Source organism: Zea mays, chromosome 5 (genome assembly GCF_902167145.1).
Source record: "Zea mays cultivar B73 chromosome 5, Zm-B73-REFERENCE-NAM-5.0, whole genome shotgun sequence".
Classification (NCBI taxonomy): Eukaryota; Viridiplantae; Streptophyta; class Magnoliopsida; order Poales; family Poaceae; genus Zea; species Zea mays.
In genome coordinates, this window is record NC_050100.1 from 196097168 (window position 1) to 196122560 (window position 25393).

The following is a 25393-nucleotide window of genomic DNA, read 5'->3' on the forward strand; positions in this document are numbered from 1 at the left end:
CGGTATGCCACCGGACTGTCCGGTGAGCCAGCGGAGCAACGACTCCCTGCGCGCTAACGGTCGATTGACATGATGAACAGTGCAGCAGAGTGCAGCGCAGAAGTCAGAAGGGCATCAGACTGTCCGGTGCAGCTAGAAGACAAAAGCTCCAACGGTCGACCAGCTCCGAACCCTAACGGTTGGCTGACGTGGCGGCGCACCGGACAGCGCACAGTACCTGTCCGGTGGCGCACCGGACTGTCCGGCGCGCCCATCGCCAGCATCCTTGGCAGACGACTACAATGTGGTTGGGGGCTATAAATACCCCCCAACCACCACATCCTTTGGCATCCAAGTTTTTCAGAGATCACATTCAATACAAGAGCTAGTGCATTCACTCTAAGACACATTTCCAAAGATCAAACCCTCTCCAAGTCTAGAATTCATCTCAACCATTTAGTGACTTGAGAGAGTGTTCGTGTTCTTTTGCGCTCTTGTTTCATGGATTGCATTTCTTCCTTTCTCATTCTTGTTCTCAAGTGACTTGTAGTCAAAGCAAGAGACACCTAAGTGTGTGGTGGTCCTTGCGGGGTCTTAGTGACCCGATTGATTAAGGAGAAGGTTCACTCGGTCTAAGTGACCATTTGAGAGAGGGAAATGGTTGAAATAGACCTGGTCTTTATGACTTTCTCAACGAGGACTAAGTTCTTTGGAATCGAACCTCGGTAACACAAATCACCGTGTTCATTCGCCTTGATTCTTCTTTGATTTGTTTTCCCCTCTCTTTCTGACTTGAAGCTCATGGCAGTCGGGTGCGTCGCCGCGAATGGACAAAGCACCTAGAGAGCACCAAGGCCAGCGAGGCAGCGTTTGCGAAGGGGACGAAGGCACCCGGACGATATGTGAGGACTGGTTTCGTCGAGCGAAATCTCGAAGCTTCCGGGAGAGACTGAAGCACGATGGAAAGTTGATTGGCTGGGAGATCCTGGTGACCATCAAAGCTAGATCCAACGGTTGAGTTTTTCGTGCTGACGTGGATACCTTCAGGGAAGCCGTTTTGAACCGGCTTTGTAAATATAGTAATCGGAATCTCGAAGCTTCCGGGAGAGACTGAAGCACGATGGAAAGTTGACTGGCTAGGAGATCCTGATGACCATCAAAGCTAGATCCAGCGGTTGAGTTTTTCGCGCTGACGTGGATACCTTCAGGGAAGCCGCTTTGAACCGGCTTTGTAATATAGTAAATTTCTTACCTGCCCGTTCTGTCATTGCCAGGTTATCGATGAGTCAGTCGTTGCTCTTTTGCAGCCAGTTTTATCACTGCCATGTTATCAATGGGCAGGTGGTTGTTGTTTTGCTGCCTTTGGTGTCTATCATTGAACTAACGCATTACCTTTCGGTTTGGAGATGCTATATTGCCCAATTAGTAATGATGTCGTTGTCGGTTGTCTGGGGCAGATTAACTTTACACATCGTTTGGATCCTTAGAATTGAATTCCATTTTAATAATAGTAATTTATGGGATATTTGGTTTCTAGGGACTAATAGTCCCTCCATTTTATTAGATGTTAATTTCTAAATTGCCAAATATGAAAACTAAAACTCTATTTTAATTTCCATATTTGGTAATTTACTGATTAAAATGGAATAAAATGCAGGGACTGAAAATTTCCATTGAAACCAAACACCCACATTAGTCACTAATCAATTAAGCTAATATAATTTTATTTTTGCGAAATATATCTGTATACTATTATTAGTAATATGGGAGAGACACTTATGTGCTATATTTTTATTATATAGTTGTGAGCCGAAGAACGTCTTGTAAGTTGTAGAGTGGAAACATAATCTGTTGATACATAAAATTATTTTCTGTCCTCTATCATATGAATTTGAGATAGACTTATATCTGAACTCTAAAAAGTGACGGAATATAAAATTCTAGGAGAAATAGGTGTTGGACCTACTGACAAGTGGTTAGGTGGGTCTAAGCACTCCGGAGCTGACAAGGGTCAAGTGCACAACAAAATGTTAGGTAGGGAACTATAATGTCTTGTTATTCGTGTCACATTAGGCTAAAAACATGGTATTTATGGGCACCGGGGGACAGGTAGACCTAAGTACAATTATACATTCTCGAATTATTCCATACAATAGAGTTATTACAATACAGTAACCCTATGACTCAACTGCACTGAACATTCATTCTACCCTGCTGAGGGTCTTACAAGTGGGACCATCACCACTTGACGAGAGCGGGGCCCTGTTTGGGAGCGAGCTCGAGGTCTTCATCCTTACAAACACATTTCTCTTCCATCGGGTGTTAAAGGCGGGGGGGGGGCTTTGTTCCGTGAGGCAGGGCCACTCGACTACTCGAGGGCGTCTTCGCTTGGTAATAATGACCTTGCCCGTCGGTGGCGTCGCTGTCAGTGAGCCCCTCTCTTGTGCGGGCCTTCGCATGATCGTAGCCAGCTTCGTTGGTGCTGGTCTGGCGAAGTCCTCGGAGGTGCGAGACCTTGCACTCAAGCTATGGAAAACCTGGCAGCCAAGTTGAAGACCAGCTCAAAGGAGAGCGGTAACGTTGAAGATGACAACACTACCAATAACGTCCCCAACTAGAGGATTAGGGTTGACCTAATGATCTTTTAAGTTATATGATAGTTGAGTCATGTTTGCAGCGAAGTCCTCGGAGGTGTTTCTAGATTGTTACCTCAAATATCTTGTAAAGAACACCTTAAAAATGACTTCTAACATTTCTAGATGTAAATCATCAATGATGACTTCAATACTAATAGCATGTAATAGTTTTTTCTCAACACATAAAGTTGATAGCCTATTTAACATTTCTTTAGACATTGTAGACATTAAATAATTCTTTAATAATTTTAGCTTTGAGAAGTTTTTTCAGTTGATGTCAGAGCTTTTGGTATTGTAAATAATATTCGATAAGAAATAAATATATTGGGATATCAATCTATTTCTCACAAACTAAAAAAACTCCCTAGCAAACATTGATCTATCTAGCAGTGTCATTTGCAATATTCTTAACTCTAATATCAGATTATTTGCAGTCTATTGTGTGTAGGATGTGGCCTGCAAAGCTAGTCGCTAGTCTGAGACATAAGAATGAGGGTTCCTACATCTACTGAGGAGATGGTGCCCTTGAGAATTGGTGTCCCATGGCGGTCGAGCAGTGACCCTCACTGCTTGCTTGCGTTTGTGTCCTATTTGGCCTTCTTCTTCGTCTTGCAGACTTGTGGAGTAGCCTGTACCGCGTAACCCACTTTATCGCTATCGCTCTTTGAGCTCCTCTCTCTAGCTATGTTCGTAGCCCGCGTTTTCGCTTGCGGCTCACCCACTCCAGCGCTCCATCCTGTTCAGCTCCCATACGATGTGCGCTGTGCGGCCGTTTGCCATGGTCCTTCTTAGACTGTCTCTAGCAACTATTCTATTCTATCTTCTATTTTAAATTTTATTTTACAAACAGTATAATCAACAATATAAATCTTCTATTTTAAGCTATCTGTTGTTGTGGAGCGCCTTACGCTCGTGCCGGTGTCGCCATATGCGCCCATGCGGCCGTCCGCCCCTCCCCGTTCAGACAACAGTCCAGACCACTGTCATACTTTATTTTTTTTGGTTGTCCTCCACGACTGCCCATGTTTTTACAACTCAATTCAATACAAAATCCACATACACTAAATTTTATGGTGCATAGAAACATGAGCTGCGAGGTGAATGCGGGCACCCGGCGCACGCACAAGCGAGCAAAAATGGAGTGATAAGGTTACGCACTTTCAGCCTGTACTATGCTGCAACTCAATAAACTTGTACTCCTACTACTTTGTATTGTATGTTTGTTTACATGGGCTTTGGCTAAAATTGTCGGAATGACGCAACCGAGGCAACGGACTGTATTCCCCACCAATCCAGCCCACGTTCTTCTAAAAAAAACAATCCAGCCCACGTACTACGACTCATCCCGTGGCTTGCCGACCTTCCTCAACCGCAACTCTTTTATAGGCGTGTACCGGTCTACGCGCCGTACACGCCTCTACAGATCCAGGCGCTCTTCTGCTGCAGCGCCGCCTCTCGTCCTCCCGGCGTCATCGTCGCCGCCCTGATCTCCGCAGGCCGGCGTGTGGCGGAGATCCATCCGTGCTTGAACTGACTCCTTCCTTAGCTAGTAAGGAAACCCTAGCTCATCTGCATGCATCTTTTGGTTCGTTCTGTGGAATGATCCTTTGTTTGATGTGAGTTGTCAAATCCTTCGACCTGGTGTGATAGCGTCGATCCGTACCGTGTGTTGTGGTTCGTGTTTTGGGCTGCAGCGTAGTAAAAAACTTCCTTTAATTTGAGTATGTGTTCAATTGAACTCCTGTGCCGCTACCCGCTAGTTTGGACTGGTCCGCTCGTGGTTTAGGGCCTGTTTTTCTCCTAGATTATATAAGTTGTATTATGGTGGAAGGGTAGGAGAGTAAAAACACTTTGGGATCACAAATAAGCTGAAATGCTACCCAATACTAGCTTATTTGTGGTTCCAAAGTGATATTTTACCCTCCCACTTTTCCACCATAATCCAACTTATATAATCTAGGAGGGAAACAAACACACCTTAGTTCCTTGTTTTTTGTAAGTCTGGTAAGGCAATGTTATTATTGTAAGTTCACTGCTACAGAGTACCTTCTCTTTTGAAAAGTACTGGCACTTTTTTATCATTTATTATTGTTATTAATCGCTTGAGTTGATTTGAGTTTTCCGTTCATAGCAAGTACCTATTATCAACCATGTTTGGACGCATGCCAAGGAAGAGTAGTAACAATACCAAGTATTACGAGGTTCTTGGTGTGTCTAAGACCGCAAGTCAGGATGAGCTTAAGAAAGCATACAGAAAAGCTGCCATAAAAAACCATCCTGATAAGGGTGGAGACCCTGAGAAGGTTTGTTCTGTCCACATTTGTTCTGTAATATTAGCTTAGTATGTGCAATTGTAGGTGTTCTCATCGCCAGGTTTTCCTTGATGATGAACTTGGCAGTTTAAAGAGCTGTCTCAAGCTTATGATGTTCTTAGTGACCCGGAGAAGAGGGAGATCTATGACCAGTATGGAGAAGATGCCCTTAAGGAAGGAATGGGAGGAGGCAGCAGCAGTGATTTCCATAGCCCTTTCGACATTTTTGAGCAACTTTTTCCGGGTTCTAGCACCTTTGGGGGTAATCAAAATATCTTGTGGTGTTGTTTATATATATCGTTGCTTCATGCTTCCCTTTGGATTAAAATACTACACTGGTTATTTATCGGTTTATGGTTAATAGGTGGTAGCTCAAGAGGACGCAGACAAAAGCGTGGTGAAGATGTGGTGCATACTATGAAGGTTTCCTTAGACGATCTGTACAATGGGACAACCAAGAAACTATCTTTATCGCGGAGTGCTTTGTGCTCCAAGTGCAAGGGGTAAGTTTTTCTTCGTTCTCAATAGGTAAATTGTCTTCTGGTGAACAGTTTTGCTGTGTTGATATGTAGCCAATGCTGCAAATATACTAATGTCTCAACTTTCAAATGATGCATCATTGGCTTAGTGGATTTTTATGTGTGTTCAAAAACCAGACATGAACATTACCACACACACATTGAGTATTTCATGGGAGGGTGGTAGGTATAGCATAGCTTTATTTCACAAGAGGCTTATATTTGCAATTTTCCATGCACTCTAGTTTCTTGTGTTGAATTTGCTCCTCCAGCTTTGGTTGCTGAAAGTAGTGTTTTCTGATCTACAGATAAAGCAACACTGTAGTAGAAATATGACTGGCAGCATAGTTCTTTTGGGTCTATGCAATAATCTTTTTTTTTGAACTTTTAGCCTGCCAAGTTGCTTGTCTGTTATATGATATGTCTGTAAGCTTCTACATTCAACTTTACTTCCCATGGCAACCTTAAATTTTCTTTGTCTACCACATATGATTATTTGAAGTTACAAAAGAGTTATTGTTGTGGCTGGAATTGAATTTTGGTAGATTATTATTGATTTGATATTGACAATGCCGCCCCCTGAAATCCTGTCTCATGAAAACCACCAAGGACCATAAACACATTTTTGTGATATTCTGTTAAATAAATACTCATGTTGCCATTTCACTTTTTTCACTCACCTGTGTATATATATATATATATATATATATATATATATATATATATATATATATATATATATATATATATATATATATATATATATATATATATATATATAGGCTGTTGGTAATAGAAGCCCTGGGCTTCCGATAGACATGGAAAGCCCCAGCCAAGGTAGTGGTCACGCACGTGGTCAGGTCGGGCCAGTGGGCCGCGTGAGTCCGCGCGATTGTGGAGCACGTTTATGCATGCGTAAACATGTGTTATATTTTGCGTAAACAGAAGGTGCGCACGTGGTGGGGTCGAGTTGGGATATACGAAGGTGGGTCAGCGTCGTGTTCGCTGGTCGGGTAGTTGGTTCCTACTCGTGTTTATGCTAGCATATTTAATGGTTCAGACTTGCATAACATGAGAGCGGCAACGAACTTTTCATTGGTTCGTTCAGGTGGGTCCACACACCATCGTGATTAGCACGCCCACGAAGCTAGAAGGTACCGTATATATCGGAACATAAGACATGGAGCTGATCGTGCGTGGGAGTTCAGGCGGATTTCATCGTAAAACGTGAACCAAAACAACATAAATGGGTATAAATTTTAGTGTAAACCATCGATCTATTTCATAACGAAAACATGTATGGAAACAAAAAAAATCTAATTTAAATGCTTTATTTACTCCATAAATATAGGATCTCTCCAACATCCATGCATTAAGACTCATTATAACCAGTTTATGATATATACTAATACTAGTTATACAACACGGTGATCGGTGAAGTTATTTATGCCCTACAGTGGACTGCGTAAAAACCGGTTTTCTACTGTATGTGCACAAATTTAGGATGACAATAATGTGAGTTCAAAAAGAAATGGATCAGCATGCGCGAGATTTATGGAATCATGGCAAATGATCTCATTTCTTAGATCGGTTACCTTTTTCTAAATTTCTATTTTGTTGCATAAATGTGTGGATCGTAAATATATCTTATACATATGGCATAAATGGTAGGAATCCAATACACACTGGATTAAGTAAACGAGATAATGCATAAAATCAATAAATCGTTTGCGTAAAATATGAATAGAAATATCATAAACAGACAAATAGATGGAAGTGGAGCCATGAACTGAAATATATGTCATAAAACTATTGACATTGGCATAAATATGTATACAAAATAGCATAAAAATAAGATCGCCGCCCTGCGGAACCAGCGCCTCGCATCTGGGATGCGCCACCACTTCGTGCTAGGGGAGGATGCCGTCGTCGCTTGCGCCTAGAGAAATCCGCCATCGCTGCTCCCACCTTGGATGGCATCGCAGTCGTACGCGCTCAGGGGTCGACCCTCGCGCGCATGAATCTCGATCCGTTGCACCAACCGCTCCCACCTCGCCGTCATGAACGCCTTACGGATGTCGTCGTTGCTCACATGCCCCCCGAGATCCACCGTCGCGCCACCACAGTCGCTCCCACGTCACCGCCGTGCGCACCTCAAGGGGTCGCTGCCGCGTGCACTTCAGGGAGACGTTGTCGCGCTCGAGCCCCATGGGATCCGCCGTCGCGACCGCTGGTACATCGCCGTCGTGCGCACCTCATGGGGCCGCCGCCGCGTGCGTGCCCTCGGGATCCGATGCTGCAGCCGCTCCCACCTCGCCACCGTGCGCGCCTCAGGGATCCGCCGTCGCGAGCGTGTCCCCAGATCTGCCGTCGCGCCACAAATGCTGGAGCGGCGGCGGCGGTGGCCATCGCAGAGACGGACGGGACAACCGCCGTTGTCACCGGGCCTAGGGTGCGCTGCCGTCGTCCGTCCGCTTCGAGAGTGCCGTCACCGCTTGCCCGCCTGCCTTGGAGCGTCGTTGTCGCCCGTTCCTGGTGGAGCACCGCCGTCGGTCGCCTACCTCGAGGTGACACCGCTGCTGGCCCCCAGGATCACCGCCGCTCGCACGCCCGAGAGAACCGCCACCGCCGCTAAAACCTAATCCCTGGCGGCGTGGGGGTGTTTTTATAGTGGCGGCGTGGTACTGGATAATTGTGAGCGCGTGGGCCGGATCGTGGGCCCGATGCACGTAATATGTTTAGACTATATTTGCATAAACTGATACACACATCAGCATAACTCGTATTATAATTTGGCGTAAGCAGTTAGGTACAATAAGCCAAAAAGGGTCTGGTGCGATCGCGCACTTGGTCGGTACATGGTCGGGGCTTCCTATAGTTAAATAGAGCCTAGGGCTCTCTCTCTCTCTCTCTCTCTATATATATATATATATATATATATATATATATATATATATATATATATATATATATATACACACACACACACACACACACGCACGCACCTTGATTTGTGCTTAACATTCTGTCTTGGCACAAAAAATGCACAGTTGGATTGCTGCTGCAACTCATGTAGGGTTCCAATGTGTTAGAGTGGACGCACTAACCAGTCAAACCCAAAAGCTTAAGCTGTTACGAGAAGGTAGACAATTGACTCATACACTTCAACACCCCACTCACGTGCAATTAGAGAGAAAGGTGCAAACATGGAATATTAAGTGCAATAAGCTATAGAAAGATGCATTCAGCTTTGTATTTAGGCACTAAGTTGGCAAGGAAAATTTCTGAAAAGATTGATGTAGTCTTTGGAATATTTTTTTTTATCTCTAAAACATCTAATACTCATTGTGTGACCATGTGCTAGATGAGAAAAAAATCTTTGGTTGCTGATATTGACATTTGTCCTTTTACCCCTTATATATTTTCTTTTGCCATTTTTCAGAAGTTTCTGTTTAATTTTAATGTGTAGTAGACTTAACTTGTAATTTTCTCCATCAGTAGAGTAACACAAGAAGCAATATCCCCCCTCTTATAACTTATGATTAAGTTTTTTTGGTGCCCAAACCATAAGTAATTTCACAATTGCATTGTATGGTGACCCCGCCTCAAATGAAACTCCAAGTCTGTCTGGTTTAGTACTTTAGTTGTAGTTACTTCACTGTGACCAAATATGTCCTATTGCCTGTGCTATGAATTCATCTGTATGGATCTCACCGTTCCCTTTTTGTTGTACCATCAGGAAAGGATCCAAGAGTGGGGCATCAGGAACATGCCATGGTTGTCGTGGTGCTGGAATGAGAACAATCACAAGACAGATAGGCCTTGGCATGATCCAACAGATGAACACTGTTTGCCCTGAATGCAAAGGATCAGGTATGCTGCTGGTTTATCTTTCATTTGAGAATATTGTTCCACTGAGTTCATTCTTGAGGCTGTTCAATGTTTAGGTGAGATCATAAGTGACAAGGACAAATGCCCAAGCTGTAAAGGAAACAAGGTAGTCCAGGAGAAGAAGGTGTTAGAGGTTCATGTGGAGAAAGGAATGCAACATAACCAAAAGATTGTATTCCAGGGTCAAGCTGATGAAGCTGTGAGTCTCTGTTACAGTTTACACATGCATGCACATATCTGCATCCTATCAGTATCTATCTAATGTTTGGATTTTCGCTCTTTTCAGCCTGATACGGTTACAGGAGACATTGTTTTTGTCTTGCAACTTAAAGACCATCCAAAATTTAAGAGGATGTACGATGACTTATATGTTGAGCACACAATCTCTCTCACCGAAGCATTGTGTGGCTTCCAGTTTGTTCTTACTCATCTTGATGGGCGACAGCTTCTGATCAAATCTGACCCCGGGGAGGTTATTAAACCAGGTAGGATATATTTTTTTCTCTTTTTTTGCTTGCTATATCCCTTTGAGCTCAACTATCCTATCCAATAAAATCTCAGTTCTGCATGCACTGATATTATGTTTTGTTGGAATAGGTCAACACAAGGCCATTAACGATGAAGGTATGCCTCAGCATGGCCGTCCTTTCATGAAGGGCCGTCTGTTTGTTGAATTCAACGTGGTGTTTCCCGAGCCTGGTGCGCTCTCCCCTGCCCAGTGCCGATCGTTGGAGAAGATCCTTCCGCCGAAACCAGGGAGCCAACTGTCGGACATGGAGCTGGACCAGTGCGAGGAGACCACCCTTCACGATGTCAACATTGAAGAGGAGATGAGGCGCAGGCAGCAGCAGAAGAAGCAGGAAGCCTACGATGAAGACGAGGAGGAGGATGCTCAACCAAGGGTGCAATGTGCCCAGCAGTAAAATCCGTGTTCGTTGGAACTGTTCTCCAAAAGTTTCAGCAGGATTTTTTATCCATCTGATCATCTCGATTCTTTTTGGCAAAAATATAATCGTTTTATAAACTTTAAACTGTTAGTTCCATCCTAGTGTCAGGGAAAAAATGAGAGCCCGGAATGGCATGTTCCTTGTTTGAACTGCAATGCGTGATTGGTGTTAGTTAAGCTCTGCTCCATGTTATTTTGTTGTACCCGTGAAAAAGGTATCATGTTCATGGTGTGCTACTATTTTTGATGTGTAAGAAACATTGAGCTTGCTGGTAGTGATGATTTGTGATGCACCCTGGGGTGCTGGCTCAAAAGGTCGTTTCTGCCTGCCGCTGTCTTTTGGAAGAGAACCGCAGGGGAGGGGGGAGGTGTTTTATTAATCTGGGAATCGTCTGGAACCGGACGGGGCGTCTGTGTGCACTTCGTTTGATGATGATGATGATGGTTTGGCTGTTTTGGAGTCCGTGTTCTTCTGTTTGATGATAGTTTGGCTATTTTGACATGTGCCCCCCGCCATTTTGGTTGCCCTATCGTCATATCGTGCTACTGTTATCGACCCCGCCTGATCTGCCAGGTGGCTGCTAGAACAGCTGCGTTCTTTTTCGGCTGCTTTTTTTTCGGGTGGTGGAAAGGGGGAATCTTGCTGCTCGAGATGTGACGTTTGCGGATCACGACGGGGCGGTGGTGGACTGTTGATTCGTCTCGACGATTGGTGCAAGACTTGATGCAGCTTGCTCGAAAAACGCAATCCAGGCGGGTTCCTCACGTGGGACTGACCTGACCTTACGCGATAGTTTTTCTATTGCTACGCGTTTCACTTTGTGAATTTTCTCGGGCAGCACGTGCACGCTGTTCCCCCTTGCCGTTTGCGTGTCCCTTTTTTAGCCGCAGCTGCACCGCCACCTCTCCAGACTCCAGTCGATACGAGTCTCGGCCTAGCTTGCACGCACGCACGCACGTAACGTCTAGTGGTTGAGACGCGACTTTTCTATGTGCGATCGCCTGTCTAAAACCCCTTCGTGCCGCACTAAACAAACAGAATAAAATCGTCTGGACAGATGTTTATACAATTGGTCAATTTCAGCAGCATCACACTGCCACAAATCGTCTGCCCAGTGGCCCATAGCGCATTTCATTATACACTGACGGTCCTGACGGTTGCATACCACTTGCAAGTAATGTAACACAGAGCTTCAGAAATGGAATTTGTCAGTTTTTTTTTTCTATTCAGTTAAGGACCTGCTAACTAACCCTGCAGCCTATACGATGACAGACTCACCAACTTTGTCGCTACCCGGTGCTGGTGTGGTGCCTGGTGGGTGTACACCGTAGCTGTATTACTGTAGTGGTGGAGGTGGCGTTTAGCAGCACACAAGCTTGAGTTGAGCGCTCGAGCTATTTATGCCCGGTAACCGGAAGCGCTCTCCTCCGCACAGCACCGCTTCCACGGCCCCCGGGTGCAGTGTGCCCCCCTGCCTTGTCTCGTAGCTCTCTAAGAAAGAGCCATGGAAGCTGACGCACTACTCCATGCGCCCATGACTTCCTCTTCCTCCTCTTCTTCCTCCTCCTCCGACTCCGTCGGCGGCTCGTGCGTCGTCAATGGCGCGCAGGAGCTACCGTCCAATACCGGCAAGCCGCACAAGAACGTGAAACGGAAGAGAACCGCGTCCCCGTCCGCTGCTCCAGGTGGCGGCGTGGCGCCGGCGCCGCCCGAGGCCGCCATAGCGGACGACGACTGCGGCGGCCGGCGGCGCAAGAGGGGGAGCGCCGGCACCAGGCACCCGACGTTCCGCGGCGTGCGCATGCGCGTCTGGGGCAAGTGGGTGTCCGAGATCAGGGAGCCGCGCAAGAAGTCGCGCATCTGGCTCGGCACGTTCCCGACCGCCGAGATGGCCGCGCGCGCCCACGACGTGGCGGCGCTTGCCATCAAGGGCCGCGGCGCGCACCTCAACTTCCCGCACCTCGCGCACGACCTCCCTCGCCCGGCGTCCACCTCGCCCGCCGACATCCAGGCCGCGGCAGCCAAGGCTGCTGCCGCCGCCGCCGATGCCGACGTAGAGGTAGAGCAATGCGAGTCCTCCCATGCGGTCGAGACGCCATCGTCGTCAGCCGCCAGTTCGGAGGAGGTCGCCGCGGCCAGCAACGCGGAGGAGATGAGCGTGCTGTTCGACTTGCCCGACCTTCTGATGGACCTGAGCGACGGCCTCTGGTCACCCATCTGGGCGGCAGCTCCGGCGGCGGTCGAAGAATACGACGGCGGCGACAGCCTGAGCGAGCCGCTTCTGTGGGCCCACGAACACTGCTGGCTGGACGCCGCCGCGCCGGTGCAGCCGGACTAGCCGTTCCGTTCGGACGCACCGGCCGTCAACTGCCGGTGGTTGCCTGAAACGGACGACCGATGCCACGTGCTTTTTGCTTCGTGTGTGCGTTGTGCAGGCTAGAGAGATAGAAACGCATGGTTTCCTGTGCCCTGTGTGGTCTCCGGATGGCAAGTCGTTGTAGGATGCGGTGAAACAGTGGCTTGCCTACTTGCCTGTATGAACACACACTTATATATATTGGTTTCTAATGACTTTGGCCAAATTACAGTTGTATATGGTTGAGTACTTGGCTTCTATTGTCAGTACGTACTGAATGTATGTATATTGTAATGCGGAAAATGAATTATATGCATTGATCTTGTTGAGTTAATTAACTACATCTTCAGCGTTTCATGTTAAGTCTAATACCTAGTGTTTTTAACAACATCTTCAGCGTTTCATGCAATGATATTGTTGAGAAAATTTCTCTCTTTCTAACCTAGTGTTTTTAATCACCGGTTAGTAAGTCATTTAACGAGCTACATGCCTACATCTATAAACAGCAAATAGCCGGCTATAGCATGCTAACAACTAAATTATACACCAAAAAACATAGCTATATCGTCCTTAAACAGCTATGGCCGGAGATTTAAGAACTTGTTAATTATAAGGAAAAACTCTCAACCACTTAAAATCAGAACCCAATTTCTAAGTTATGCTTCACACAACCATCTTCCACGTATAGGCACTTATGCTGTCTCCAACAGCTCCCCTATATCATCATCTTTTACATGATTCATCCAAGGCAATCTTATTATTTCCCCACATATCCTTACATGAAGTGCCCAACCCAATACCTATAGGGGCAAAATTATCTCTAGAGTTTTGTTGATGCATCGACTGGACCCAATGTCTTTGTGACTTCATTTTGTCTTGATGCAAGCTTTGCAATGACCCAACATATCACGTCACTTGCTTCCTAGGTCTTAATCCCAAACTAGTTAAACCCACAACCTATCGCTAGTTATTTTGGGACTTAAACCATCAAACACTCCATGCTTAGTTTTGAGAACCAAAGCAGCAAACCCTCTTGCACACCCCCACAAAAAGCATGTCTCACATATACAATGTCCGTTCAACCTCAACTAATGTTTGACACCTTCGTCTTCCTCCTTGGCTTGATTGACACCATCTTTATCATCCAGAATGTAGACTTGTGCCTAGTCTTTGTAAAGTGCCACCACAATATTATACTCATCCTTGACTTGGATAGCACCATCTTCATTATCCTCTTCACTCCATGTACGTTTTCTCTACTTCTAAGTGGGATCATCAGTCTTATTCAGTCCACTCGTCCTAAGCCACCTCACTTGCCCTTCACTACTTTGATCCATAGGCGTGAACCATACTTGACATTCACCCTTTTCATCCAACTAGCATGCCATATCCATCGCTTGCACTTCATAAGTTAAGCAACTCAACATGGCACATTTTTTTATAAAAACACAACGTAACACTAAACCTCTAGTTAGACATTAGTATAATCAAGTATATATTAGTTAAGATCACTAGGAACCTCAAATCATCTTGATAATGGATCACCTTTCTTTAGTGAATTGCACATATCAACCTTGACTTATTTAGTTCTCATATTTTCAACTAATTATTATTTTAGCAATAAGTGTTGTGAAACTAAGTATATGATGACTTCTTCAATCTCAATATTTATCGTCCTAGTCTTTCATAAGCATCATATATAGTAGGTACATGAGTATGCATACATATATGTGGGGTATTTGTAAATGAGCATCCTGATGTACCTTGACACCTTTCATATTACATTCACATCAGTTTATTACTTAGCGGAATTCTATTTTGGAGTAAACTTCTAGTTAGCCATTAACATAATCAAGTGTATATATGATTCAAGAGCACAGGAAAAACCTCAAATGATCTTGGTAATGGGTCATCACTCTTTAGTCAAAGGTACATATCAACCTTGACTTATCTAGTTCTTGTATTTTTCAACTAATTATTCTTTTTAGCAATAAGTGTTGTAAAATTAGGGGGTGTTTATGAATGCACTAGAACTAATAGTTAGTTGGCTAAAAATTGTTAGTGGAATTAGCTAGCCAACAAATACCTACCTAACTATTAACTAATTTACCAAAAAATAGTCAATAGCGGAACTATTAGCTATGATGTTTGGATGTCTCAACTAATTTTAGCCACTAACTATTAACTCTAGTGCATTCAAACACCTCCTTAATTATATGGTGATTTCACCAATCTCAATATTTATCGTCCGTCCTAGTCTCTCGTAGAAGTCATGTATAGGAGTAGACGTGAGTATGTGTACACATGTGTGGGGCGTTAATAAATGAGCATCCTAATGTCCCTTGACACCTTTCGGGCTTTCCCATAACATTCACATGAGTTTATTAGTTAATGGAAATATTGTTTGGAGTTATTTTGTATGGTTGGTGTAATATATATACATGATGAACGAGTATCGGACAAAATCAAGATGTAAAGCTAGTTAGGTTGGCGCATTCTAGTTTTGGATGAAAATTTAATAATTGCTAGTTTTTGTCCACTAGCTAGCCTGGCTATATATTCCACACTACCACCGGATGCGTAAGTTACACTTAGGTTCCTACGGTCTTAAGCAATCAATATAGTTAGTCAAGATCTAGTGATTTCCAAGCTTACGTAAAAACACCAGATATCCTTATATATTTATTAAAAAAATTAATGATAAAGTTCATCAAGAAGAAACTATTATGCTAGCAAATGAAATTTCTAGTTCAGATTAGAGAAGAAGATTAAATGACAAGTGTTATAGTACGATTAAAATTCAGTACTGATGATAAAAATTACTCCTCTGTCCGGAATTAAAATTCGTTTTAGTTAATTAATAGATTTAAACAATACTTAATGTATGTGTTTTATATATGTGTTTAAGTTCATTCTCGTCCATTTGAATATAGACATAAAAACAAGAGCTAAACAACTAGTATTTTGGTAGAGAGAGTATTTTTTTCTTCATAAAATCGTTTTTAATATACAAAATAATTGTGGGATGGATTTGATAATCATATTCTTAAGTCAGAAAAATGGACACGACTCACGAGCTCTAGCATCCACATTAATTTATAACACAACGTAGCACTCGAAATTAAACTCAGCCATGCGCGTAGCGCATATATATATATATATATATATATATATATATATATATATATATATATATATATATATATATATATATATATATATATATATATATATATATATATATATATATATATATATATATATATATATATATATTCCTGAAAAAAGGAAGAGAAATGGTAGCAAAGCGAAATGGCAGACAGCAACAACTTGTGATTCTGCACAACATACACATCGCATTTTAATCGTGAGAAAAAAATGCGGTATCTATCAGTGGCTTAAGATCGACCCAAAAGAGTCCTATAAACCTCTTCCTACCTTATATTTTTAAAAATATTTTTTCTCTATACGATTCAACCATGATCTATAAAGTGTTCTAAATATAGAAAACTCTCCTCCATGCTCTCGCTCTCTATATAGACTACAAAAATTTAGAGTAAAATATATATAAAAAATCTAGAGTATAACAAATACGTACCTACAAAAGTCTAGAGTAAAATGTCTCTAATATAGATAGTTAGTGTATAGATAATAAGAGAGAATGCTATTGAAGAGATATATGCTCTGTTTGTTTTAGTGTTTTCCAGCTTCTAACCGCCAAAAGCTGTCGCGGAATGTTAAACGCTTAACTTTTCAGCCGGCTTCTATAAGAACCAACTTAGTAAAAAACATACAAAATCAACATAAACACATAATCGGACGAGTTGTTGTAATAGTAAGAATCCGTTATTTTCTAGTTCCAGAATTCAATGGACACCTTCATCTTTCTCCACATGTAATCCACATGATACTCAGATTCTCTTAATGGCTAGATTCTCCCCACAGCTAGATGTTTAGAAAAACTGATTAGAAAAAAGCCAAACCAAACAAACTCATAAAGAATTTAGAGGAGGAATTTTAGTGAAGTATAAAGAAGAGATGTAGAGTAATAATACATAGAGAATATTGTTGTAAGTATTCTAAGATTCCAAAGCCGCAGCCGTGGGAATATCCACCATGGCGTATTAGCGTTGTCGTTTTGTTTGTGCCCAGTGCCCACGTCCGGGCCCCTGGGCGGCTGTCACTGTCTGATTTAGGCGCCCACAAAAATCAGCTGGCCGGGTGGTATTCACGGTAGGTGAGACGTAGCGTGTCATTCGCCGGCGTTCAACCGCTCAATCGCGCGTCATTAACATAGAAATAAAATAGAGCTAGGTATTAGCTACAAATTGTTGGTCTTAGGACCATCGTCCACTGCTGCGTCACCAAATTGGCCACTGCATGCACTACCTTTGCATGCAGACTTGGCCCCGTAGTTTCTCCGGCAGTTTCATATACCCTTCAGATTAAAGTCATCTATTTAAACTGCTACAGTTGTAATCTATAAAGATAAAAATATTATAGATTTAGTAGTTTATACAGACTAAAGCCAAGCAAACATGCTGCTAAGCGAGTATTTTCAAACAGTTTTACCAGTGAAGCTTCACGCTTTGACAAAGAATTAGTGTGAGTAAAACTAAAAATAGTGGTTTTTCTCGGTTGAACTTGCCTGGGTCGTTATGTGTGGAGATTCGATTTGTCCTAAGCTAGGCAGCAGCGCCTCTGAGATTTAGGGGCATATAGGTCATGATTTAAAACAGAGACACTTAATGTTTGAATGCACTAGAATAGTTAGTTGTTAAAATTAGCTAAAGACATCTAAACGGTCTAGATAATAGTTCAACTATTAGCTATTTTTAGAGCTAATAGTTAGTTAGCTAATTCCACTCAAATTTTTAGTCAACTAAATATTAGTTCTAGTGCATTTAAACACCCCCATAAATGATTTTTATATACAAATTTTATCAATATAAACACTCAAGGTACATCTAAAAATATTTATATTAAGCAACAAGTAAATTAAAAGGTACATGCCACATCATTGCCTTAAAATTTCTTTTAACTTGCTTAAATGTTAAACCATTGATGATGGTCAAAAACCTATCCATTGCTCATCTCTGTGACTCTATGGACTCTTATGTTCTTTTCTTCCTTTTCCTTTTCTCACTTCCACATGCATACCTTCTACATGACATGACTAAAAGGGAGAAGTAAAAAAGGACAAATGTTTTTTTTAAAAAAAATCTAATATACAATCCGGTATTCCAATCGTTATTGGTTTAGAAGAAGAAAAAAAAAATCATATTTATACCTCATCAATCGTTGCATGACGTCAACATCAGCAAAACTGTAAGTGATTGGAGTGGAATTCAAGCGAAAACAAGGTTGATATGTACCATTATGGTTCTGGTTAGTGATGAGTGATTGTTAACGGAGTAGCATCTTAGGTTGAGTCATATGGACTAACCGGGGCATGAGTTTGGGCAACATGTCTCTTGGCTTGTTCTACAAAGGTTAGAGTCCATAGGCGTGGTTGACGATAAAGGTGAATGTCATGCGGGTTCCTGTTGATGAATCGGGAGCCGTGAAGGACGAGCGCTGGAACTTGACGATGGGCTAGAGAAGCTAGATGAGTAGATGTGGTGGCTAACATCTGGTGACACCAACTGTCGCGAGGACATGATGGAGATAATGTGTTGCTGGCATGATCGAGGACAAGCGAGACACGTATCTAGGACGTGGGGGACACATATGGACTATGCTACCTACGATGGGTTGACAAATGAGCCTCAAAACCACCTGCGATGGTTTCGTGGGTTTGGCATCTATAAATATTTAGTAGTAAGTTGGGGATGTAAAAAAGTCATTTATAAATAAGAGGGTTGTCCCAAACCATGCCATCTATCTAATCTCTACCTTTGGTTTTTACACTTACATTAAGGCATATTTGGTTCAAATACGAGTTGATGGAGGTGGAAAAGCTAAAAGTTGTTTCATTAAAACAACTATTAACTATTGTTGGGGACTTGTTCTCAAATGCTAAGAGTTAAGAACAAGGCAACATAAAAAGTGTTAAGTGTTAAAGTCCTTCGTCCTTCGAAGCATTATGTCCCTTCGGGAAATAATGAGTTTCGAACGAAGGTCATAAGAAACATACCTTCGTAAACATAACAAGTAATGACGAAGGACTCATATAAAGCATGAAATATAATATAAGCATCATCATAGAATCATTTCTATTTTATTAACATGGAAAAATAGAAATGATTTCAAATTACAAATGTACCTTCGGTCCTGAGAGAAGGTAAAAAGTACAAGCGTGACGCAAAAGCAAATGCCCAGTCAGCGTGAACAGTACGGGGGTACTGTTCATCTATTTATAGACACAGGACACAGCCTGTGACGAATTACAATTATGCCCTTTACAAAAGTTTACAACATTATCTTAGACCTCTATGGATAAAAAGGTCATTCTATCTTTATGTCGGTTTGCAACGCCGAAGCTCTATAAAAAGGAACCTTCGGCCATTTCCTGGGGACGATTTCAGCCGAAGCTGCTTCTTCACGCAAGGCCTTCGGCGCAACGAAGCATGGGCCCAACAGTAGCCCCTTTCGCGGCGCTAGATCGTTTTTCGTAACGAGCTTGAACCGTGAAAAAATCCTCTCAAGCTTCGGGAAGCCGAAGGTCCAAAAAACACCTTCCCTGAGCTCGTTGCCGAGAAACGATTCATTTCCCGAGATCGTGTCGGTCCCACCTTGCAGAGTCACTGTTTGGTCTTTGCGGTCCACTGCACAGCGAGTACAAGTTACTGCCCGCCTGGTGTAAAAACCCTGCCGCTTCGCCTTCTTACCTGCAGCACTATATAAACAGACGAGTAGGTGTGAAGTTACCACAGCATTTACTGCTATTTGCACTGTTTTGCTGCCAAAATTTTTAACCATCACCGAAGCTTGTTTGTCAGATTTGAACGAAGCTCCATCTTGAAGCCTGCTTCGGAAAAAAAAGTATCAAAGTCTCACAAGTTCATAATTAAATGGCCAGAGTTCGCTCTACAGCTAGGGTTGAGCGTGAGGGGGACGAAACTGAAGCTTCGGAGACTGTGCCCATCTCCGAAGCGATGCAGCGCTCCGGACTGGTGACTGCGGAAGAAATGCCTGCTGCCGAAGCAAACCCGACAGCTGCCGAAGGAGAAGGGAACATTGAAGAAACCGACTCCGAAGATGACTACCGTATTGCCATGCCCAGCAAACCCAGTCACCTAGACTTCGGAAAGTCGACTGTTTCAAAGGTTGATCTCGCCAAGATGGTGAAAGCAGGTTTTTTCAGTGAAGATCAGAAGAAGCTACTTCGCTTCGGGGGAGAAGAGACCACCCCGAAGCCAGAGAAGGACGAGGTTGTCATCTTCAAAAGCTTTTTAAAGGCTGGGCTAAGATTCCCTGTTCACGAGATTGTTGCGGAGATATTGAAGAGGTTTGGCATCTACCTTCACCAGTTAACTCCTAACGCTATCGTTAGGCTTAGCGTTTATATTTGGGCCCTCCGAAGCCAAGCAGTGGAGCCTTTTGCTGACAGTTTCTGTCGAGTTCATGAATTGCATTATCAAACAAAGGCCAGAAAAGATGGGCTTCATGAAAACTTCGGTTGTTACAATTTTGCCTACCGGAAAACCGCAAAGTTTCCTGTAATCAGCTACCGAAGCAAATGGCCGGCAGGCTGGAAATCAGAATGGTTCTATGTCAAGGTTGATGAGGACAAGGAGAAGCTTGTGCAAAGTCCACTCGAGCTAACTTTCGGAGAAACCCGACCCCACTGCAACATGACACCAGAGGGTCAAACTCAACGGGCAATGGATGAATTCAGAATCATTGCAGAGCATATTGGTACCAGGGATCTGGTTCAAGAATTCTTAGCATTCAGAGTCTTCCCTACTCTGAAAAAATGGGAAATGCCAAAGTTAAAGGGGGAGAAGAAGGAAGGGGATCTTGTCCGGCTTCCTTACCACTTCAAATTCAAGAAATATTTTAAGAAGCCCTGCCAAGAGTGGCTGGATACAGTTGAGGTGATGTGTAATGAAATTCTTGGAAATTATTCGAAAAAAGAAGATCAACTGATGACAGCAACCTTCGGCACCCGTCCGAAGCGAAGGCTGAACCGAGTGCTTGATGCACTGGGTTTCGAATATCCTGATTATGCGCAGCTGAACAAGGGTGCTGAGGGCCAGAGAAGAAAAAGAGCGGCCGAAGCTTTAAACAAGGATGAAGAACAACCACCAAAAAAGAAGAAAATTGTCAAGAGAAAAGTATCAACTCCAAAGCGAAAACTATCCGAAAAAGAGGGGACCCCCACACCACCTTCTACTAGCGACGTGGAAGAAATTCTAAAGGTAATGACTGAACCCATGCCCACGAAGCTAAGTCCATTAGGGCCTCGACTGACGAAGCTTTTTCAAAAGGTGGCGGAGCCGGAAAAAACGAAGATAGCCAAAGCGAAAAGGCAAAGAATTATTGCCGTAACAGAAGTTATTGACAAGACGCCACCGAGGGCGTCAATTCAGAAAACACCAGCTGTTGAGGGCACAGAAAATGTCAAAGTCGCACCTTCGGAGGTCGCGGCTACCGAAGCCGCTACAGCCGAAGATGTAAACTTAGAATCTACTATTGAAGACATCAACAAAATTTTAACAGACATGGCTGCAGAAGAAGCTGCCACCACTGCTGAAGAAACCATGGCCACAGTGCCTGGGAAAGGGAAAGAAATAGCCGAAGACACTTCGGACGACGAAGCCTACTCATTTCAAAATTTAGTCGGGCAAAAACTGTCGAAGGCCGAAAAAGAAGAACTTAAGGAATACGCCAAATCTTGCGGATACAAGCCAGGAGCTCTTCTATTTGGAGGCATTGATGATGAAAAACTGGGCTGCATCCGGGACTCAGCTGGGGCTAAGGTCATCGGTACTCTATCAAAGAGTATCGGTTTTCCGAAACTAGAGACAGACATCAGCCGCTACCGACGACAACATATCGTCGGCAGCTTATTTTATTCAAATTTCAAGGTAAACATCCTTCTCTCTAACTTCTATTATTTTTTAATAATGGCAATATTCTTTAACGAAGGTTGTTTATTTGCAGAGCATGCTTCTAAGCAAAGCTTTGAGGATGCAGCAAGATCTAGAAGATAAGAAGCACGAAGCTATAATTGAAAATTTAGAGAGCAAGATAAAAGAACAATCAGCTATTATTGAAAAGAAAGACTTCGAACTTCAATCAATCGAAGGCTTGCTGGCAGAGACTGAAGCCAAAGTAGCAGAATTGAATTCGAAGCTTCTCTGCCAATCAAAACAATTTGAACAAGAGAAGCTAGAACTTGATTCGAAACTTGAAGCCGAAGTCCAAGCCAACTCAAATTTGAAGAAATCATTAACAAGCCTTCAGGATAAATGTTTGAATTTTAGCAACAATTGTATCCAACAACTAAAGAAGATCTTTTACTCAGTTGGAGCCAGAAGCGGGAAATTTACCCCTTCGGATGAAGATTTACCAAAAACCTTCGATCATATCGAAGCTGAAATTGAAGAACTTGACGAAGTTATAGCTGGGCACGGTGACTTCTGTGCCTGGGTAGCTTCTCGGGGTACTGCTGCAGCATTCCTGAAGGCTGGCTGCGAGCATGGAAAGATTGTCAACAGGCCCAACTTCGCCCTGTCTCCATCAATTCTCGACGACATTCCTGACCTCGCCCGGAGCATCTCAAATAGATTCATAAAAATGATATGGACAAAAGGCGGGCGAGAGAAGGCTGGGGACGAAGCTCGAAGTCATCTTGAACCAGTAAGAAATCATACTTTGTACTTACCTTCTCCTTCACACTTGATTTTTACTCGGGATACCTTGATTCATGTAGGATGACGAAGCTGAAGGTGATACTTAAAGGATATGCCGCCGAAGCAGAAGCCTGACGAAGATTAATAGGAGTAGACTAGAAAAAACTCAGGAGAATTTGTAACAACTTTTTGTAAATACAATTAATCTATTCTCAAGGAACTTTGTTCATACCTTGTAATATATTCTTACCCTTTTATTGAGACGCTTTAATGTGGACGAAATCAGTATTTTGAGCCGAAGGCGAAAAAACACCTTCCCTTCTTTTCGTACACAACGAAGCATAAAAGACCATTTCTTCTTTTTGCCAAAGCTTTTCTTTTTTGTACATGACGAAACATAAAAGACCGCTTCTTCCTCTTGCCGAAGCTTTTTCTTTTTTGTACATGACGAAACATAAAAGACCGCTTCTTCCTCTTGCCGAAGCTTTTTCTTTTTTGTACATGACGAAACATAAAAGACCGCTTCTTCCTCTTGCCGAAGCTTTTTCTTTTTTGTACATGACGAAACATAAAAGACCGCTTCTTCCTCTTGCCGAAGCTTTTTCTTTTTTGTACATAACGGAACATAAAAGACCACTTCTTCCTTTTGCCGAAGCAACCACTTAGGAACACAAATGCTATGAATGAATGCTTATGAATGCAAATGCTATGATGTAATGTGCGAATGAATGTCCAAAGCATATAACCGAAGCCACACTCAACCATTATTTCCTTGGAATCAACCACACATCAGCTCTGCATTCCCTTAGGAACGACTTTGGAGCTTCCTCGTCTTTTACTTAGACGGTATAAACTCTGCATTCCCTTAGGAACGTCTTTGGAGTTTCTTCGCCTTTTACTTAGGCGGTATAAGCTCTGCATTCCCTTAGGAACGTCTTTGGAGCTTCTTCGTCTTTTACTTAGACGGTATAAACTCTGCATTCCCTTAGGAACGTCTTTGGAGTTTCTTCGCCTTTTACTTAGACGGTATAAACTCTGCATTCCCTTAGGAACGTCTTTGGAGTTTCTTCGCCTTTTACTTAGGCGGTATAAGCTCTGCATCCTCTTAGGGACGTCTTTGGAGCTTCTTCTCCTTTTTTCTTTTTCAGTTTCTGCACTCGATGGTGCGTTCTCAGCTGTTACATTTACATTTTTTGGGGGATTTTGCTCTTATAAGACTAAAAAAGGAAATTACACATGATGGCCCCATTAAAAACCTTTCTCCCCCTTCGGAAAGGAAAAGGGTGCCATGAAAAAGAAAAGAAAAAACATAAAAAATTACATCATGTTATACATAGTATCGCCGAAGCTCATCCGCATTCCAAGACCTTGGAATTTCGTTGCCATCCATGTCCTTCAATCTGTACGATCCAGGCCTTGACGAAGATACTACTAAGAATGGTCCTTCCCATTTCAACTGTAGCTTACCCACTGTATCTGGGTTAGCCACTCTCCGAAGCACCAAGTGTCCCGGCTCAATATTTTTTAGCCGGACTTTTCTATCTCGCCATTTAACTGTTTCAGCCTGATATTTATTGATATTCTCCACGGCCTGAAGCCTGATCCCTTCTAAAGCATCCTTTTCCACAAGGCAAGCATCTTCGGGACCTGATTCTGCCGAAGCTACTACTCTTATTGATCCAGCTTTTGCTTCCTCCGGAGTTATTGCTTCGTCACCGAATAATAATTTGAATGGGGTAAAGCCTGTAGACCTTGATGTTGTTGTATTGTGGCTCCACACCACTTTGATTAACTGATCTGGCCACTTTCCCCTGGGTTGATTGAAGATTAACTTCATTATTCCTGTCATTATAATGCCGTTGGCCCTTTCAACGAGCCCATTTGACTCCGGATGCCTGACTGATGCAAAATGGATCTTCGTTCCAATTTGATCACAGAAATTTCTGAAAGCTTCGGAGTCAAACTGCGTTCCATTATCTACAGTGATTGCCTTCGGTACCCCGAAGCGACAGACAATATTCTGCCAAAAAAACTTTTGGACATTGGCCGAAGTTATTGTGGCCAATGGCTTCGCCTCAATCCACTTGGAAAAATACTCCACAGCCACTATAACATATTTTAGATTCCCTTGAGCCGGTGGTAATGGACCCAACAAGTCAAGGCCCCACCTTTGCAATGGCCAGATGGGTTGTATCAGCTGTGTCAAAGACGAAGGTTGTTTTTGATCTCTTGCACATTTCTGACAACCTTCGCACTTTTGCACTAACTCCGCCGCATCCGAAGCTGCCTTCGGCCAATAAAACCCTTGGCGGAAGACTTTCCCAAGTAATGGCCTGGATCCGATGTGGGATCCACACAGGCCTGCATGTATCTCTTTCATCAACTCTATACCTTCGGCTCTAGATAAGCACTTGAGCAACGGAGCGCAAACTCCATGTTTGTATAATTCCCCTTCTATCATGACATACGGACGAGCTCTTGCCTCTATTCTTTTATTGTAAGCTTCGTCATCTGAAAGGAACTTACCCTGAAGGTAAGAGATTATTTCAGTTCTCCAATCTTCGCTGTAAACAGGAGATATGTTGAGGACTGCTCTTTCAAGGAGCTCCACTGAAGGTGCCTTTATTGTTTCGAAGAACACATCCGAAGGTAACGGCAGCCCCTGTGCCGCAGACTTAGCTAGCAAATCAGCATGCTCATTTTGTCCTCGAGGAATATTCTTGACAGAGAATCCTTCGAAGGATGCTTCGATCCTTCGGACCGTATCTAGATATTTTTCAAGCTTCGGATCTTTAGCCTTGCAACTTTTGTCAACATGACCCGAAACCACCTGGGAATCAGTTTTAAGAATTGCCCTTCTGATTCCCATTGCCTTTAATTTCCGAAGGCCCAGAAGCAGGGCTTCGTACTCAGCAATATTGTTCGTGCAGCTGAAATCAAGTCTTGCTGCATAA

The 25393-nt window shown here is 43.1% G+C and overlaps 2 protein-coding genes across 2 annotated transcripts; both read left to right on the plus strand.

The window, feature by feature from the left end:
• Nucleotides 1-4045: 4045 nt before the first annotated feature.
• Nucleotides 4046-10592, plus strand: LOC100216704 (putative dnaJ chaperone family protein). Its single transcript, NM_001143109.1, has 8 exons — nucleotides 4046-4164; nucleotides 4747-4918; nucleotides 5015-5189; nucleotides 5292-5430; nucleotides 9185-9318; nucleotides 9393-9535; nucleotides 9623-9821; nucleotides 9934-10592. The coding sequence occupies exons 2-8, from the start codon at nucleotides 4766-4768 to the stop codon at nucleotides 10257-10259; spliced, it is 1269 nt and encodes a 422-aa protein (NP_001136581.1). The 5' UTR covers nucleotides 4046-4164; nucleotides 4747-4765; the 3' UTR covers nucleotides 10260-10592.
• Nucleotides 10593-11604: 1012 nt separating this feature from the next.
• Nucleotides 11605-12977, plus strand: LOC103627501 (ethylene-responsive transcription factor ERF038). Its single transcript, XM_008647788.4, has one exon. It carries the CDS (start codon nucleotides 11788-11790, stop codon nucleotides 12619-12621), a length of 834 nt encoding a protein of 277 aa, XP_008646010.1. The 5' UTR covers nucleotides 11605-11787; the 3' UTR covers nucleotides 12622-12977.
• The last annotated feature ends 12416 nt before the right edge of the window (nucleotides 12978-25393 follow it).

What these genes read in the sequence shown, in the direction of transcription:
- LOC100216704 (NM_001143109.1), top strand. Translation starts at nt 4,766, where the DNA reads ATGTTTGGACGCATGCCAAGGAAGAGTAGTAACAATACCAAGTATTAC. An exon ending in AGGGTGGAGACCCTGAGAAG is followed by an intron (nt 4,919 to 5,014) that starts GTTTGTTCTGTC and finishes TGAACTTGGCAG; the next exon opens with TTTAAAGAGCTGTCTCAAGC. An exon ending in AGGGTCAAGCTGATGAAGCT is followed by an intron (nt 9,536 to 9,622) that starts GTGAGTCTCTGT and finishes CGCTCTTTTCAG; the next exon opens with CCTGATACGGTTACAGGAGA.
- LOC103627501 (XM_008647788.4), top strand. Translation starts at nt 11,788, where the DNA reads ATGGAAGCTGACGCACTACTCCATGCGCCCATGACTTCCTCTTCCTCC.